Source organism: Bos indicus x Bos taurus, chromosome 10 (assembly GCF_003369695.1).
Source record: "Bos indicus x Bos taurus breed Angus x Brahman F1 hybrid chromosome 10, Bos_hybrid_MaternalHap_v2.0, whole genome shotgun sequence".
Taxonomy (NCBI): Eukaryota; Metazoa; Chordata; class Mammalia; order Artiodactyla; family Bovidae; genus Bos; species Bos indicus x Bos taurus.
In genome coordinates, this window is record NC_040085.1 from 78,405,640 (window position 1) to 78,421,208 (window position 15,569).

At 38.2% G+C, this 15,569-nt stretch overlaps 1 protein-coding gene across 1 annotated transcript in view; it reads left to right on the forward strand.

The window, feature by feature from the left end:
- Positions 1–13,653, forward strand: part of RBM25 (RNA binding motif protein 25) — a 53,534-nt gene extending 39,881 nt beyond the window's left edge. Inside the window, exons 15-19 of the mRNA XM_027552343.1 lie at positions 222–546; positions 926–1,200; positions 1,756–1,854; positions 2,915–2,962; positions 5,963–13,653. Of these exons, the coding sequence (XP_027408144.1) occupies positions 222–546; positions 926–1,200; positions 1,756–1,854; positions 2,915–2,962; positions 5,963–6,055 (840 nt within the window). The 3' untranslated portion in view covers positions 6,056–13,653. The remainder of the gene's footprint in view (positions 1–221; positions 547–925; positions 1,201–1,755; positions 1,855–2,914; positions 2,963–5,962) is intronic.
- Positions 13,654–15,569: the final 1,916 nt, after the last annotated feature.

Genomic DNA, 15,569 nt, shown 5'->3' on the forward strand with positions numbered 1-15,569 from the left:
CCACTGAAGAATGCTAATATATGTGAAATACTAAAAAATTTTGCAGAGTACCTAATATATGCTATAGGGTTTACAGATTCTGATTATAGAAGAGGCAATGTTTTATTCCTAGTGAAAAAGAAAAATAGAGGTTTTGTGAAATGTAAGTAAAACATAGAGTTGGTTGAACTGAAGATAGTTGGGTTTGTTTCAGTTAACCAGGTTATTTTCTGGGTTTTTAGATGGAACAAGAAGCTGAGAGGCGCAGACAACCACAGATAAAGCAAGAACCAGAATCCGAGGAAGAGGAAGAAGAAAAGCAAGAAAAAGAAGAAAAACGTGAGGAACCCATGGAAGAGGAAGAGGAGCCAGAGCAAAAACCTTGTCTCAAACCAACTCTGAGGCCCATCAGTTCTGCCCCATCTGTCTCCTCTGCCAGTGGCAATGCAACTCCCAACACTCCTGGGGATGAGTCTCCCTGTGGTATTATTATTCCTCATGAAAATTCACCAGATCAACAACAACCCGAAGAGCATAGGCCAAAAATAGGACTAAGTCTTAAACTGGGTATGTTAGCATTTTTTTTTCCTTCCTTTTTTCCTTCATTTCCCCACCCCCTTACAACTACCTCAGTTTTGCCTTAAGGAAAAAATAATATGCGCTGCTTGATAGGTAGATAGAAAAAGATTATTTAAAAATGCCTTTCTAGCTCACAATTGTTTTCATAGTTCTACTAGTGCTCCTATATCTGCAGCTGCCTCGAGTTCTGAGAAGAAGTGAAAAGTTAAATTTTCTAGCACTTGTGAGTAGTGAGTTATTTTTTACAGTTGGGATCTTTCTCTGAGATTTGTGGAAGTACATTTACACTGCGTTTGAGGGATGGTGGGTTGTATAGTGTAACATTTGAAGATTAAGTTGCTGTGCTAATACAGTGTTTTTACTATAGGTGCTTCCAATAGTCCTGGTCAACCTAATTCTGTGAAAAGAAAGAAGCTCCCAGTAGATAGTGTCTTTAACAAATTTGAGGATGAAGACAGTGATGATGTACCCCGGAAAAGGAAACTGGTTCCCTTGGATTATGGTGAAGATGATAAGAATGCTGCCAAAGGCACTGTAAACACTGAAGAAAAGCGCAAACATATTAAAAGTCTCATTGAAAAAATCCCTACAGCCAAACCTGAACTGTTTGCTTATCCCCTGGATTGGTCTATTGTGGATTCCGTGAGTAGCAAATTGTATTTCATCATTTTATGGCAAGTTTTTGGTTCTGAATATAGCACATAAACTCAGTTTAAGTAGGGTGATAATGTGGCTAGAACCTTGACATGTGCTGTGCTTAGTCACTCAGTCTTGGTCGACCCTTTGTGACCCTATGGACTGTAGCCCGCCAGGCTCCACTGTCCATGGGGATTCTCCAGGCAAGAATACTGGAGTGTTTTGCCATGCCCTTCTCCAGGGGATCTTTCCAACCCAGGGATTGAACCCAGGTCTCCTGCATTTCAGGTGGATTCTTTACCGTCTGAGCCACCAGGGAAGCTCAGAGTCTTGAGACTCAGTCAATGATAACACATGATTGTGAAAGTCTTAGTGGTACTTGAAGTCTTCATAAATGAGAAGCAAATAATTGTATCCTTATACATACTTGTTTTACTTCAACTTGTGAATGATCTTACTCCTCTATATTTTAGCTTTAAGAAAAATTAAGAGATTATATAGGCTTTTTAAGTGAGTGTAATAAAAAGCTCTTCAACTTAGTGTCCATGCTTTATTTGACAGATATTGATGGAACGACGAATTAGACCATGGATTAATAAAAAAATCATAGAATACATAGGTGAAGAAGAAGCTACGTTAGTTGATTTTGTTTGTTCTAAGGTTAGTCTTTTACTCTTTCCACCTCCAAATATTTGTTATATACTTTAAAATGTTAGAGACTTTGTAAATTGAATTTTTTGTTGGGACAAGTCATTGATAATTTAGTTTTAATTACAAGATTCATAGCCACTTAAGTGTACCCCTCTATACAATTCGAGACCCCACACCAAGTACTTTCATTTCAGAGGGTCAAAGGAGACACAGTTGCTGGCTACTACCAATTTTGCTCTCTCCTTACCCCAAGAATGCCTTGTCACCAACTTCTTGTCTTAATGGTTAGGATGTTGCTGAAGTATAGTTGAGGTTTAGTGGAGACAGCCAGTCACTTATGTCAGTTTTTTGTTAGTCATCCATTCTTTGGGAAGAAGCAAAACGGTGTCCTTCATAGCATAACAGTGGTGTTAACTGACTGATTACTGTGTGCATGGCTTCTTTCCTGGCAAGTCCTGTGTTAAGCATTTTCCAAAACTTTATCTTCTTTAAACCTCCCAAGAACCTTAGGAAGTGTAAGTTTCTAACAGTGTCCCCATTCAGTACATGAAGAAATTGAGACTTGGGGACAGATTGTGTCTTGACCGTGGTTACATAATAAGCAGTAGAGCCAAGCCTGTAAAAGTCATGCTCTTGACCACCAGGAGATACCTCATCCTTTCATTGTCCTCTGAAGGCCCAGTCTTACCTTTAATAAGATAGTTACAGGAGAAGCACTGTATTTCTACAAAGGAAGAGCTAATTGCATTTTAAGGAAATGCTATTTTTCTCTCATTATTGCTCCTTTAACATCAGGAATAGCAAATTATCTTTTCCACTTGTGATTATTGTAGCATAAACATTTGTAAGTCTGGGTTTGAATTAGAAGACAGATATGTAGTGATTAAGATCTTACGTTTTAGTGTCAAACTTTCATTGAAAAGAGAGAGATTCTGGAAATTTAGAAATTTATATAAAAATTCTTCAGTCAAAAGAAATTTTCATACTAGTTTGAGGATATATTAAAAAATCTTTTATCGTATTGTTAATGTTTTATTTTCAAATTGACATTAATTTTTTTTTCTATTAGGTTATGGCTCATAGTTCACCTCAGAGCATTTTAGATGATGTTGCCATGGTAAGAGAAAATTTATTGTTATTTATATTTTAATTTAAGATCAGTATAATCAAATTTGCTCCTCTGAATTTGATTGACTTTCTAGAACCTGTATTGGTTCTAGACTCTTTATAGGACTAAATTAAAATTTGAATATGCATTGAGAGGTTAAAGGTATTCACAGTAAGATATCATTAGACATCAGTAGAGTTAAAGTTTTCTTTATCAGTCTCTTCCTTCACCTGTCTTTAGTGTTTATGTGTGTAAATATAAATTCTGAATCTATTTCATACATTTAGAGAACATTTATTAAGTGTTAACTAGGTAGAGCAGTGTGCTTAAAAGCACAAAAAGATGGAATAACTACCCTTAAAGAACTAGCAGGGACACAGGTGTACCAATATTGATATGACAACATATTTAATATAATGGGTGTATGTAAAAAAATAATGGAGGCAGAGGAGGTAGAGCAGTTAGGTGTTGAGGGTAGTTAGAGAAATCATCACAGAAATTACCATCTAAACTGAGGCTTAAAGATTGTGTAACTCTTTTGTTACTTGGACAGGTGTCTGTTGGGTTGGTAGTAGTTCAAAGAATACAAGTGGTGAATTGGTCCAGATAATGGCAAGATGCAGAGTATGGCCATGGAAGTTTCTGGGGCAGAACAGATGTCATTGTTTAGAGTATCAACAAACTTTAAGCTGGGTTATAACACATAGAAATTGAAATTGCTGCATGTTGGGACTGGGATTGGAGAGAAATACAAGAACCAGCTGCCATAGCGCTCATTTAATGTAGATGAAAGACTAGGTATTTCCTAGACAGCTGCTGTTGGAGTGAAGGGGTGGTGTTGTGAGGTGTTATGAATGTCATTGGAGATGCTGTTTACGAGGAGAGAACCAGTGAAGATCCAGCAACTTTCCCTCTGTTGTGGAGACTTAAAGCTTTGAAAGTGAGGAACTTCCTCAGAAGGCCACAAGACTGTCAGGGTCTTCAGGGGTCACATCAGGTTTTCAGTTGAGGATGGTTAGCATAAAGTGAAATAGAGTCTAAAGGGCTGAGTGGGAACGTAGCAATGGGAAGAAGAGCCAGGGAGGAAGAAATGTCAAGCATGGTACGAGATGATAGGTGATCAGGGAAACTTTTATTTTGAGCTACAATTAAAGTTGTAAGGGAGTGGCATAGGGGGTTGCCTAACCAAAAGGAGCTCTAAAGTCAAGATATTACATGTTTAAGCACTTCATGATGTTTAAAGCCAGATAACATTAATTTTCTGCAGCCTAGCTAGCCTAATGTATCTATTTAAAATTCCTGGGGGGAAAATTGTGAAAAGCTTTTGGTTTTGTAATGCTGAGCCTCAGATGAAAGGAGAAATGTGAATAGATCCTTAAGGGTAGAATGTCCTTGGCCTTCCAGCCTTTCTTTATAGTTATCTTTCGGGTAAAGAGAGGGCTTTGTAGTTACTCCTGAGTTAAGGAATTAAAAAAAAAAAAAAACAGGGAATTCCCTGGCAGTCTAGTAGTTAGGACTCCACAGTTTCACTCTCAAGAGCCCCAGGTTCAGCCTCTGGTTGGGGAACTGAGATGCCACAAGATGTGCAGCCAAAAAGAAAAAAACTCAGTGTTCTGGTTTGCCTTGGCAAGGATATAGTTACTGTTGGTGAAGATGGCATATGTCACTATTTTGATCAGTTGAAATAGTTTGATTTTTGGAGTATAATTAAACTACCATTTAAACACGTTGTTTTTGATTATTTTCTATTTCAGTGTTGATCATAGTGGGAGGAAACCAATTGGGCTAGTGTTGTCAGCTCGTTATGGTGATAGCTCATGGACCCTCTAAATATTTCTTGAATAAGTGAGATTGAATATTCAGCTCAAATAATAATTAGCAGTCTTTCTCAGACTGTACCTTCATGATTTTACGTAAGCTAATGAACTTGGGCTGCATTTTTGTGCATGTATTATCCAGGGTACAATTCCACGTTAGTATTGCAGCAAAGTTTTTTTTTTTTTTTTTTTGGTTGCGGGACCCCACAGTTTGAACCCACGCCCTTGGCAGTGGGAACAAGGATTCCTCTAACCCCTGGACCTCAAGGGAATTCCTGCAGCATGGTATTTTTAAATTATAGGTTAAGTCTAGCTCGTGGATGTCTGATTGAAGTTCTTTTTTTGTCATCACTGAGAAATGCTGGGAAATTTTTCAGAAAAATCAAATTTCTGGCTTGTGCTAGGTACTTACTAAGCACTCTTCAAAGCACTTGGTACATACTGTCTCTTTTAATTCCCATAGTAGAACCAGTATGACATAGCTACTGTATCCTCCGTTTTCAGATAAGAGAACGGAGACTCACTGTAATTAAGTATCCCAACCAAGAGTATGTAACTGGTAGGAGGGAGAAGTGGGATTTGAATCCCAAGTAATTTTTAATTTATTTATTTTAATTGGAGGTTAACTACTTTACAATATTGTGATGATTTTTGCCATACATTAACACTGACCCCAGGTACGCATGTGTCCCTGCCATCCTGAACCCCCCTGCCGCATCTCCTTCCCCACCCTAGCCCTCTGCAGGGCAGCAAAGGAGACACAGATGTAAAAAAACGATCATTTGATTTGCCAAGGGGAAAGGACCTTTTATTTATTCAGTAGTCTTGTGTCCCTTGGGAATGACAGTGTTTATTTTGTTTACTGTATCCCAGATGTATTCTCATTTAATATTTCAGTGTTACATGTAATAAGGGCTCAGTAAATGTTAAGATTATGAGGTTCTTGGGGAGAGGGTAAGTGAGATACTCTGTACTAAGTATTAGGTGATTATATAACTAATTTGTCTGAATGACTATATTCTTTATAACAAACATACGGTTTCCTTAGGAAATAGTTATTCAAGACATGTATAAATAAAGTAAATGCTTGTTCGTAGAGAAAAGCCTTTTTTATTCCATTTGCCTTGTTGGGAGATGCTGGTGATTGCTTTTCTTACACGTGTAACTGGCTTTTTTGTTTTTCCTTTTCTAGGTACTTGATGAAGAAGCAGAAGTTTTTATAGTCAAGATGTGGAGATTATTGATATATGAAACAGAAGCCAAGAAAATTGGTCTTGTGAAGTAAAACTCTTTTACATTAAGAGTTCCATTTCAGATTTCTTCTTTCCCATCCTTCAAAGGACTTCATTTTTTTTTTTCGTCTTCAAAGACATTTGTGAGATCTGTAATTTTTTTTTTAATGTAGAAAATGTGAATTTTTTTGTCCTCTAATTTGTTGATGCTGTGTGTACTCCCTTGGTTGTAAAGACATCTGAATCCTACCATGGTTCTCTTTATACTCACCAGGTACAAATTACTGGTATGTTTTATAAGCCGCAGCTACTGTACACACCCTATCTGATATAATCTTGTTCTGCTGATTTGTTTCTTGTAAATATTAAAATGACTCCCCAATTCTTATGCAGAATTGCACTTAATATTGAACTGTACAGGCACCAACATGAATGATTTTAAATTTAAAAAATAACCAGTCATACCTATTACCCTTACCTCCTTGATCAAAAATGGCAGGCCCTCATGATGGCATGAGATTTAGAGTGTGGAAATTAGCAGACAATCCATTCCTACTGTATCTCTGTATGGATGTGTTTGTGTGAGTGTATGTATAAAAGTCTTATTTTTTCCTAGTTTGCTTTGGAAATTTCCCTTAAACATTTCCTAATTCAAGAATAGAATTGTAAAGGAAACCTGGTATTGTGCCAATCCAGATGTCTGGGATAATTAGGTTATTACTCTCCCAGAGCATGGTATTCTCTTGTGGCAAGTAACAGTCTATTGAATGAAATGGGTTTTTCTGTTGATAGCTGGCTGTGTCAGCCTCTCCTTAAGGGAGTGTGAATCATAGTGGTTTCCCCCCCCTGATTTCGTTGTTCAGAAATGAGGCAGATCCTTAGAATCTGGAGAGCTTTATTTTATGCATTTTTTTGCACTTCATTGATCCTTAGTTTAATTTTAATGTACCCCTTTGTTTTAAAAAAGAAAGCTTCATTCAGAAACCATAAATGAAAAAAAAATCTTAAAATTATCAAAAGATAAAATTAGGCAATTTTACAGGCTAGAAAACATTTGACAAAATACTGTAGCAATTTAGCATGGCAATTTACAAAGTTTACATCTGATTTCTGAGGATAAAGTAAGTCGTTTAAAGCAGTTACCACTCATGTGTGTCTGTCAGGGGTTTATATCTTGTGTGTGTATATGCAGGCACACACCTTGTTTACTTCTCTGCTCATCAACGTTCAAAACTGTACTGATCGTGTCCTTAGAGATATACATGAGGCTTTCTTTATTATAGATCAGGACTTCACCAGGGAGCAAAATTACCCAAAAATGTACCAAGTTTTAAACAGTTCTTAACAGAAATTAGGTGCAGCTATTCCCATGTCTGAGTATTTATTTTTTAAAAAGACTGAGGGGGTGTGTTAAAAAACAAAACATAAAAAGCATAATTGAACTTGAATTACAAGATTTTTTTTTTACATCTTAAGAGGACATTTGAAAACACTGTTCTTAACATTGAACCATGATGTGCATGGTTCCATTATGTAAATATATCAAATATTAAAAATGTATATATTTGATCTTGGGGACTCATTCTTTCAGAGTCTTGTTAAATAAATGGCATCATGTTGTAATTATGCGGTGCATACTAGAAACTTAACTTGAAAATATGGGCTGAATTTTTGATGGACTGGATTTTTAAGTATTAGTACCTGAAGATGAGAAGAGGCCATTTCCCTTATTTTGGATTAATCTAGACATCTATGGAGATATAGCCCCTTTCAGTGTTAGAATATTTTAAGTTGTAGTTTCTGAAGGGAAAGTTGTAGAAACATGTTCCTTGCCATTTACAAATTAATTTGCCAGTCTTTTCTCAGATTAATCCCCCAGTGTAACTCCTTGTTCAAGCAGTTTATTATGCCTCTCTATCTTCTCTTACATATTATTGCTTCTGAGACATCATATTAGGTTGGTTTTATTTAGCCAGCATTAGCATGGAAGTTTATTCAGGTAGATTTAATTTTCCCCGCTTTGGTCTCTTCTGCTCTTTCAATCATATTTACCTTAAAAGGGCCCTCATGTGAAGCTCTTGAGGGCACATACCATATACTGCAAAATACCTCCAGTGAGATGGGTGTCAGGATCCCAGATTTATATATTAACATTTCTGCAGCAAATGATCTGATCTGACTGATCATTGAGTTAAAGACTGCTACATTAATTGTTTAATGTCAGTTCAAGTCAGATTTTGCCACAAAGCTTAAACTTCAGGGTCTTCAGAATTTTTCAGGTTTGTATGTAAAGAACCGACCATGTATAAGCATGAGAATAAGCTGGCACATTCTAGTGTCAGTAATATTACTCTTAACAAAATGTTTACTAAATCGCTTGAACTTTCTGGGTTGTCTTTACCATTTGTCCATAGATTAATTTCAAATTGGAACCCTTAGTTAATCTATATATTGCCCCTTCAAGTTGTTATAAAATTACATGAAAGTCTTGACAGCCATTCTGATGTGGCAGCTAGGAAACAAATATGCTTTTTCTGCATTTGACCCTGTAAATAAAATAATTTTAAATGTGTCCATCTGTCAACAGGAAGAAAGAAGAAAGTGGTTTTCCCAAACTTTAACATGCGCCTGAATCACCAGGGGGATCTTGTTAAAATGCAGACTTAGCAGGGGCTAGGGTGGCCCTGAGACTTTGCCTTTCTGACCAGCTCCCACATGGTGCCAGTGCTAAGTGATATAAGGACTACTTGATTGGCAGTTCAGTGTCAGTACTGGTATTTTGTCCTAACAGACTGCATAAATGCAGCTTAATTTTTTTTTCTTTTTTTCTTTTCTTTTTAAGTATATCTTAAAAACACTTTTTGAGGCAAATGATAAATGATAGGTATCATTTATATTAAGAACATAAAAGTAATCTTCCAAAAGGATGCCCAAGAATAGCTCCAATATTCGAGACTTTATTCCCAGCCAGCCTTAGAACATCTTAGAGAAGATTATGTTGTTACTCATTTCTGAATCTTATCAGAGCACTTCCTGATCTGTGATAGTAGAGGCTGATGATTATTTTGTGGAGAGTGCAGTTTCAGGTACTAATCAGGCATGGATAGTAGATATGGTGGACAAATTGAGAAAATACTGAACTCGAGTCAAATTGGACTAAATGCTATTATCATTTTTTTCTCTAATATGAAGAAAATTTAAATTTAGATAAATGCAAGCAGCTATACAATGTATATATGAAGTTTACTTACCCAGCTCTTTCATATAAGTTCTATGAATGTTTCCACTTGCTACCCAAAAACTGCTGAAAGGTTTTATGTCAAAATGGTTGTACATTTTTCCAAGTCATATTTCAGCCTTCTATTAATATGAAATTGAGAAATTGTTTTGCTTAGCAAAAGATGGTGAAATTGATTTGTGAATGCCACTAGCTATAAAAAGGTATTAGAAGGAATTCCAAATAGACTAAGAAATAATCTAAGTTTCAGGAAGAAAACTAGGAAATGTACACACAGTTTTTTTTTTTTTTCCCCACACATATTTTTAAACCCAGGAACTATTACATTCATACTAGAAACCAAGGTGAACTTGGTATATAGTATTTTGATAAACTGTTAGATTTTTTGAATTGATTGTATTAAATTATTGAAATCTTTATTTGCATTTGAATGCGTAATTTTCATCTTTAAAGGTCCTTTGCCTTTCATTTTTATTACTTGACTCACGAAGACTAAATTAGGAATGGCAATCTAAAATATCCAGGAAGAAAATAATTTCTGTATATAAAAATGAATAAAAATTCTTTTCAAGCCGTGTTGTTTAAATGACACTCCACAAGTCTACCTACTCTGCCACATCGTGTATTAGTTGAATAAACGACTTCTAGATTCTCTTGCGGAGTAGTAGCTGGATTATTAGGGAACCCTTTTGTCTTTTTGTGTATGACATACTTGCCATTGAGGCACACTTAATATGTGCCATTCATGTTTTAAGCTAGATGGAGTGATAGACATAAATAAGTCAAAATCCCTCTAAGCTGACAGTCTAGTGGTGGAGCAAAAAATGAGGTCACTAATAGATACACAGTGTACACTATATGAACTGTCAGACTTGATGCGCTGATTTCAAGGTCGGGAGGCAAGATATAGGAGGAAGTTTCTCAGCAGAGGTGGTAATATGTAGACCTTACAAATCAAAGTTTATTTTGGGCTGTGCTGCATGGCACATGGGATTTTAGGTTCCTAACCAGGGACTGAATCTGGACCCTCAACAGTGAAAGTGTAGAATCCTAACCACTGGGTGGTCAGGAAATTCCCCAGATCCCACAGCCTTAGCTACCCACTGCAACAGTGCAACGATGTGCTTTATGTTGGATATCTAGAGGGCCTGGATATTGGATTATAATTCATGGTGTAGGTCTGCACTGTCGAGTTTAATTCATTAAAATTAAAATAGTTTTCAATTACAGTAGCCATATTTCAAGTATTCAGAAGTCAGGTGTGACTGAATTTTAAAATCCAGTTTTTTATTTGCAATATTCATATTTAAAGGTCCTCAGCAGCCATATTTAGCTAATAGCTACCAATATTGAATGGACATTACAGATTAAAGATTAGTATTTTGATTGCAGAAGTTTATTTTGGATAGGTATGGTCTTGCTAATAGCCCCCTAAAGGCAGAGGAAAGTGTTTGTTAATAAAAGTTCTCTTACAGAAAGCATTTTTAGCAAATCTTTGAAGCAAAAGTATTGTAAATTTTAAAATAGTTCTAAACAATTTTTCCTGTTTTTTTCTTGTCACAAAAGGAAAAACTACTAGAAACCATGAAGGTTCACTTTTTTTCCTTGTCAAATTAAAAACTTTGATTGTTATCGTGGGTGGAAAAGCTAGACGTGAAAGTTTCATTTTGAGTATATTCTTGAGGCAAAGTTGTCTTCTTCATAAAGGGGGTCCAGTTTCTTTGTTAAGGAAATTAGATTTAATAAAATATTGACAGTAATACAGAATTTAAGACTAAAAAATAACAAGATGAGTAAGATAAAGCCAATCCTTCGTTTTGAGCTGTTTCAATTTAAGGAGCCAGATCCTACTTTAATCCCATAGCAAATAGGGCAATAATGTATAAATAAAGACAAACTATGTGGGAAGTGATAATAAATTGGATTGCTTTGCCTTGGAATCAATAGTGTAAAGAAGTGGCCTTGGTCCTGAATTCATGGACTGCTCTAGCCTTTCTGGCTTTGAACAGCCCCTCTCCCCAAGTAGTTCTAACAGGTTTGGCATCCTGAATTTCCCATCTGCTTCATCTTTCACTGCTTATTACTGATTTTTGCCACCTTTTTTCTTTTTTTTTGGTCATCTGTTCAGACGTTTCATTCTCCCAAGTTCAGACGTTTCTGGGGAAAATACAAAAGCACAACTGCAGGTAGTCTGGACCTTCTATTATTTTTCTCATTCTTTTACTGAACTTCACTGCTTAACCACAAACACTGCACTTTTCATTGTTCTTAAATTTCCCGTGCTGGAACTTCCGTGGCGGTAACACTGCTGCTTCCACTGCAAGGGGAACAGGTTCAGTCCCTGGTGGTGGAACTAAAATCCCACATGCTGTGTGGCACAGGAAAAAAAACAAAAAACTCAAAAAACTTCGAGTGCTATGTTAGGTAGGTATGAATGAGTGGAAGTTACTTGATTCCCCCCCTTACTTAGCCAATAATTTCATGTTAACAAAATCTTAACTTTGATTTAGGCATAGTCTCCATTTCCAGCTCTCCATTTTATGATATGCATCTTGAACCTTTGCTTTCTATTCAGAAGACCTTTCCCGCTCCACTTGTCTCTGGTTTCTAACTACAGTTTGTAATTTCTTGAGCCTTGCTCAGATATTTTCATTATCTTCTTCCTTCCTTCTGTCTGGAATAAGTTTTGAAAAACACAGGAAATTAACCTTAGGTCCTCCCTTTTCCTTTTCACTACACTTGAGATTCCATAAACTAGCTTACAGTTTTATGTGCACTTCACATTTCCTAAAGTGAAAAAGTGAAGTCGCTCAGTCATGTCCGACTCTGTGACCCCATGGACTATAGCCCACCAGGCTCCATCCATGGAATTTTCTAGTCAAGTGTACTGGAGTGGGTTGCCATTTCCTTCTCCAGGGGATTTTCCAACCCAGGGATCGAACCCGGGTCTCCTGCATTGCAGGCAGATGCTTTACCGTCTGAGCCACCAGGGAATCCCAACATTTCTTAGGTCTCACTCATGTTTTTATCTTTACTTTCTACTGGTGACTGGTGATAATCCCAAATGAGACTCTGCTCTTGTAAGAGGCTACACCATAGTTTACATCTTGACACTCTGGGCATTTGCTCTCTATTGGGTCTCTTGGCGCAGTTGCCAAATCATGTCCGACTCTTTGTGACCCCATAGACTTCAGCACCAGGCTTCAATGCCCTTCACTATCTCCCGGAGTTTGCTCAGATTAATGTCCATTGAGTCGGTGATGCTATCTAACTTACTCATCCTCTGCCACCCTCTTGACTTCAGCCTTTCCCTGGGATGTCACTTTAGCCTTGTTCCTCTCAGATCAGATCAGATCAGTCGCTCAGTCGTGTCCAACTCTTTGTGACCCCATGAATCGCAGCACACCAGGCCTCCCTGTCCATCACCAACTCCCGGAGTTCACTGAGACTCACGTCCATTGAGTCAGTGATGCCATCCAGCCATCTCATCCTCTGTCGTCCCCTTGTCCTCCTGCCCCCAATCCCTCCCAGCATCAGAGTCTTTTCCAATGAGTCAACTCTTCGCATGAGGTGGCCAAAGTACTGGAGTTTCAGCTTGTTCCTCTAGTCTGTGTCTTTTTACTGGTTCTTCAGTGCTTTCTGGGTTTCTGTACACCTTAAAAGGTGAAGAAATACAGAATACTGGAGGAAAATTTATCTGTAGTCCAGTTATTCTGCCAGTGGTTGCTTTTAAAATCACTTGTTTCCTTTTTGCAGGAATGTGTTTTGCCATATGGATAAATGTCTGTTAAAGATTTGTTTATTAATTTAACAGGGTAAGAAATTTTCTGTTACACATAATGTTTATAAATTTCAATCGCATTCTGTGGTGGGTGAACCATACTTTATTGTAAGACATTTAACATTCCAATTTTTGCTATTAATAATAGTCCATGAGTATCTTTGCACAAAGTTTTTGTTTGTTCCTAAGATAGTTTGCCAGCATTTTAAGACTTTCTGCTTACATCCCAGGTTGCATTCAAAGAGATTGAACTAGTTCACAGATGGATGGGTTTTAGCCTATGCTTGTTTAACAAATGTATAGAACTGTTTTATGTGCTAAGCTATTGTTCTCAGAACTTATATGTGGACAAACAGGCAAACATTCCTACCCTTGTGAAGTTTGAGGAGGGAAGTGGGAGATGAGAACTTTAAAAATTTTACTTGGGGGGGTGTCAAACTTTTTATTTCACCAACATTCCCTGTTAATGGAAAAACAAATGCTACTTTGTTCTTAAATATAAAGTGTGTAAAACTTATTTAAATCCATTCATGTATTGGGGTGGGGAGGAGAAAGGAGTTGGGGATTGATGCTCTAGGAATACAGAGGGTTATCTTGGGAAAATGTAAGAGAAATAAAAAGTCTCATCTGGCCAGGTGCTGTTACTGATGTCATTTTCTGATTACCTGTACATTTGAACATTTCTCCATTGTTCACCTTTTGTTTTACATGATAGTAAGGGGACGACAGAGGATGAGATGGATGGATGGCATCACCGACTCAATGGACGTGAGTCTGGGTGGACTCCAGGGTTGGTGATGGACAGGGAGGCCTGATGTGCTGCAGTTCATGGGGTCGCAAAGAGTCAGACACGACTGAGCAACTGAACTGAACTGATTCATTGTTAAGGGGCTTCCCAGGTGTCCCCAGTGGTAAAGAACCTACTTGCCAGTGCAGGAGAGGTAGGACATGCGGGTTCCATCTCCCAGTTGGGAAGACTCCCTGGAGAAGGGCACAGGCAACCCACTCCAGTATTCTTACCTGGACAATCCCATGGACAGAGGAGTCCCATGGCCTACAGTCCATAGGGTCGCAAAGAGTAGGACACAACTGAGCGACTAACACACACAAGCTTTCAGATAGGTGTATGTGTGTGGTCTGCTACTTAAGGAGTTAGTTATTGGTACTGTTTTTATAGATATCTGAATGGAAAGTTGGCAGATGGCAAAAAATCAAAGGACCATAGGGCAAATCACTGTGCACCAGTTACTCTGTAACATTTGGATATTACAAAAATGAGACAGTCATGCTTTGAAAGCTTACTATCTAGGAAGATAGGTTCTTAAACTTGGAACCCAAGAATCCCAGACGATGTTTTTTAAAATGCAGTTTCTAAGGTTCTCCAAACCCACCAAAAGTCTTGATTCATTAGGGAGAGGGTGGAGGGCACAGAGGAGCTCCCCCTCGCCCGAGGTCAGGGGTGGCTGCGCGGGCACAGGAGGGCCGAGAGGACCTACTCCACGTTCAAGGTCAGGAGGAGCAGCATATGGAGATACCCCTCGTTCAAGGTAAGGAACAGCGGCTGTGCTTTGCTGGAGCAGCCTTGAAGAGATACCCCATGTCCAAGGTAAGAGAAACCCAAGTGAGACGGTAGGTGTTGTAAGAGGGCATCAGAGGGCAGACACTGAAACCATAATCACAGAAAACTACCCAATCTAATCACATGGACCAGAGCCTTGTCTAACTCATTGAAACTAAGCCATGCCATGTGGGGCCACCCAGGACTGGCGGGTCATGGTGGAGAGGTCTGACAGAATGTGGTCCACTGGAGAAGGGAATGGCAAACCACTTCAGTATTCTTGCCTTGAGGACCGCATGAACAGTATGGAAAGGCAAAATGATAGGATACTGAAAGAGGAACTCCCCAGGTCAGTAGGTGCCCAATATGCTACTGGAGATCAGTGGAGAAATAACTCCAGAAAGAATGAAGGGATGGAGCCAAAGCAAAAACAATACCTAGTTGTGGATGTGACTGGTAATAGAAGCAAGGTCTGATGCTGTAAAGAGCAATATTGCATAGGAACCTGGAATGTTAGGTCCATGAATCAAGGCAAATTGGAAGTGGTCAAACGAGATGGCAAGAGTGAACATCAACATTCTAGGAATCAGTGAACTCAAATGGACTGGAATGGGTGAATTTAACTCAGATGACCATTATATCTACTACTGTGGGCAGGAATCCCTTAGAAGAAATGGAGTAGCCATCGTGGTCAACCAAAGAGTCCAAAATGCAGTACTTGGATGCAATCTCAAAAACGACAGAATGATCTCTCTTCGTTTCCAAGGAAAACCATTCAGTATCACAGTAATCCAAGCCGATGCCCCAACCAGTAACGCTGAAGAAGCTGAAGTTGAACAGTTCTATGAAGACCTACAAGACTTTTTAGACTAACACCCAAAAAAGATGTCCTTTTCATTATAGGGGACTGGAATGCAAAAGTAGGAAGTCAAACATCTGGGGTAACAGGCAAATTTGGCTTTGGAATACAGAATGAAGCAGGGCAAAGGC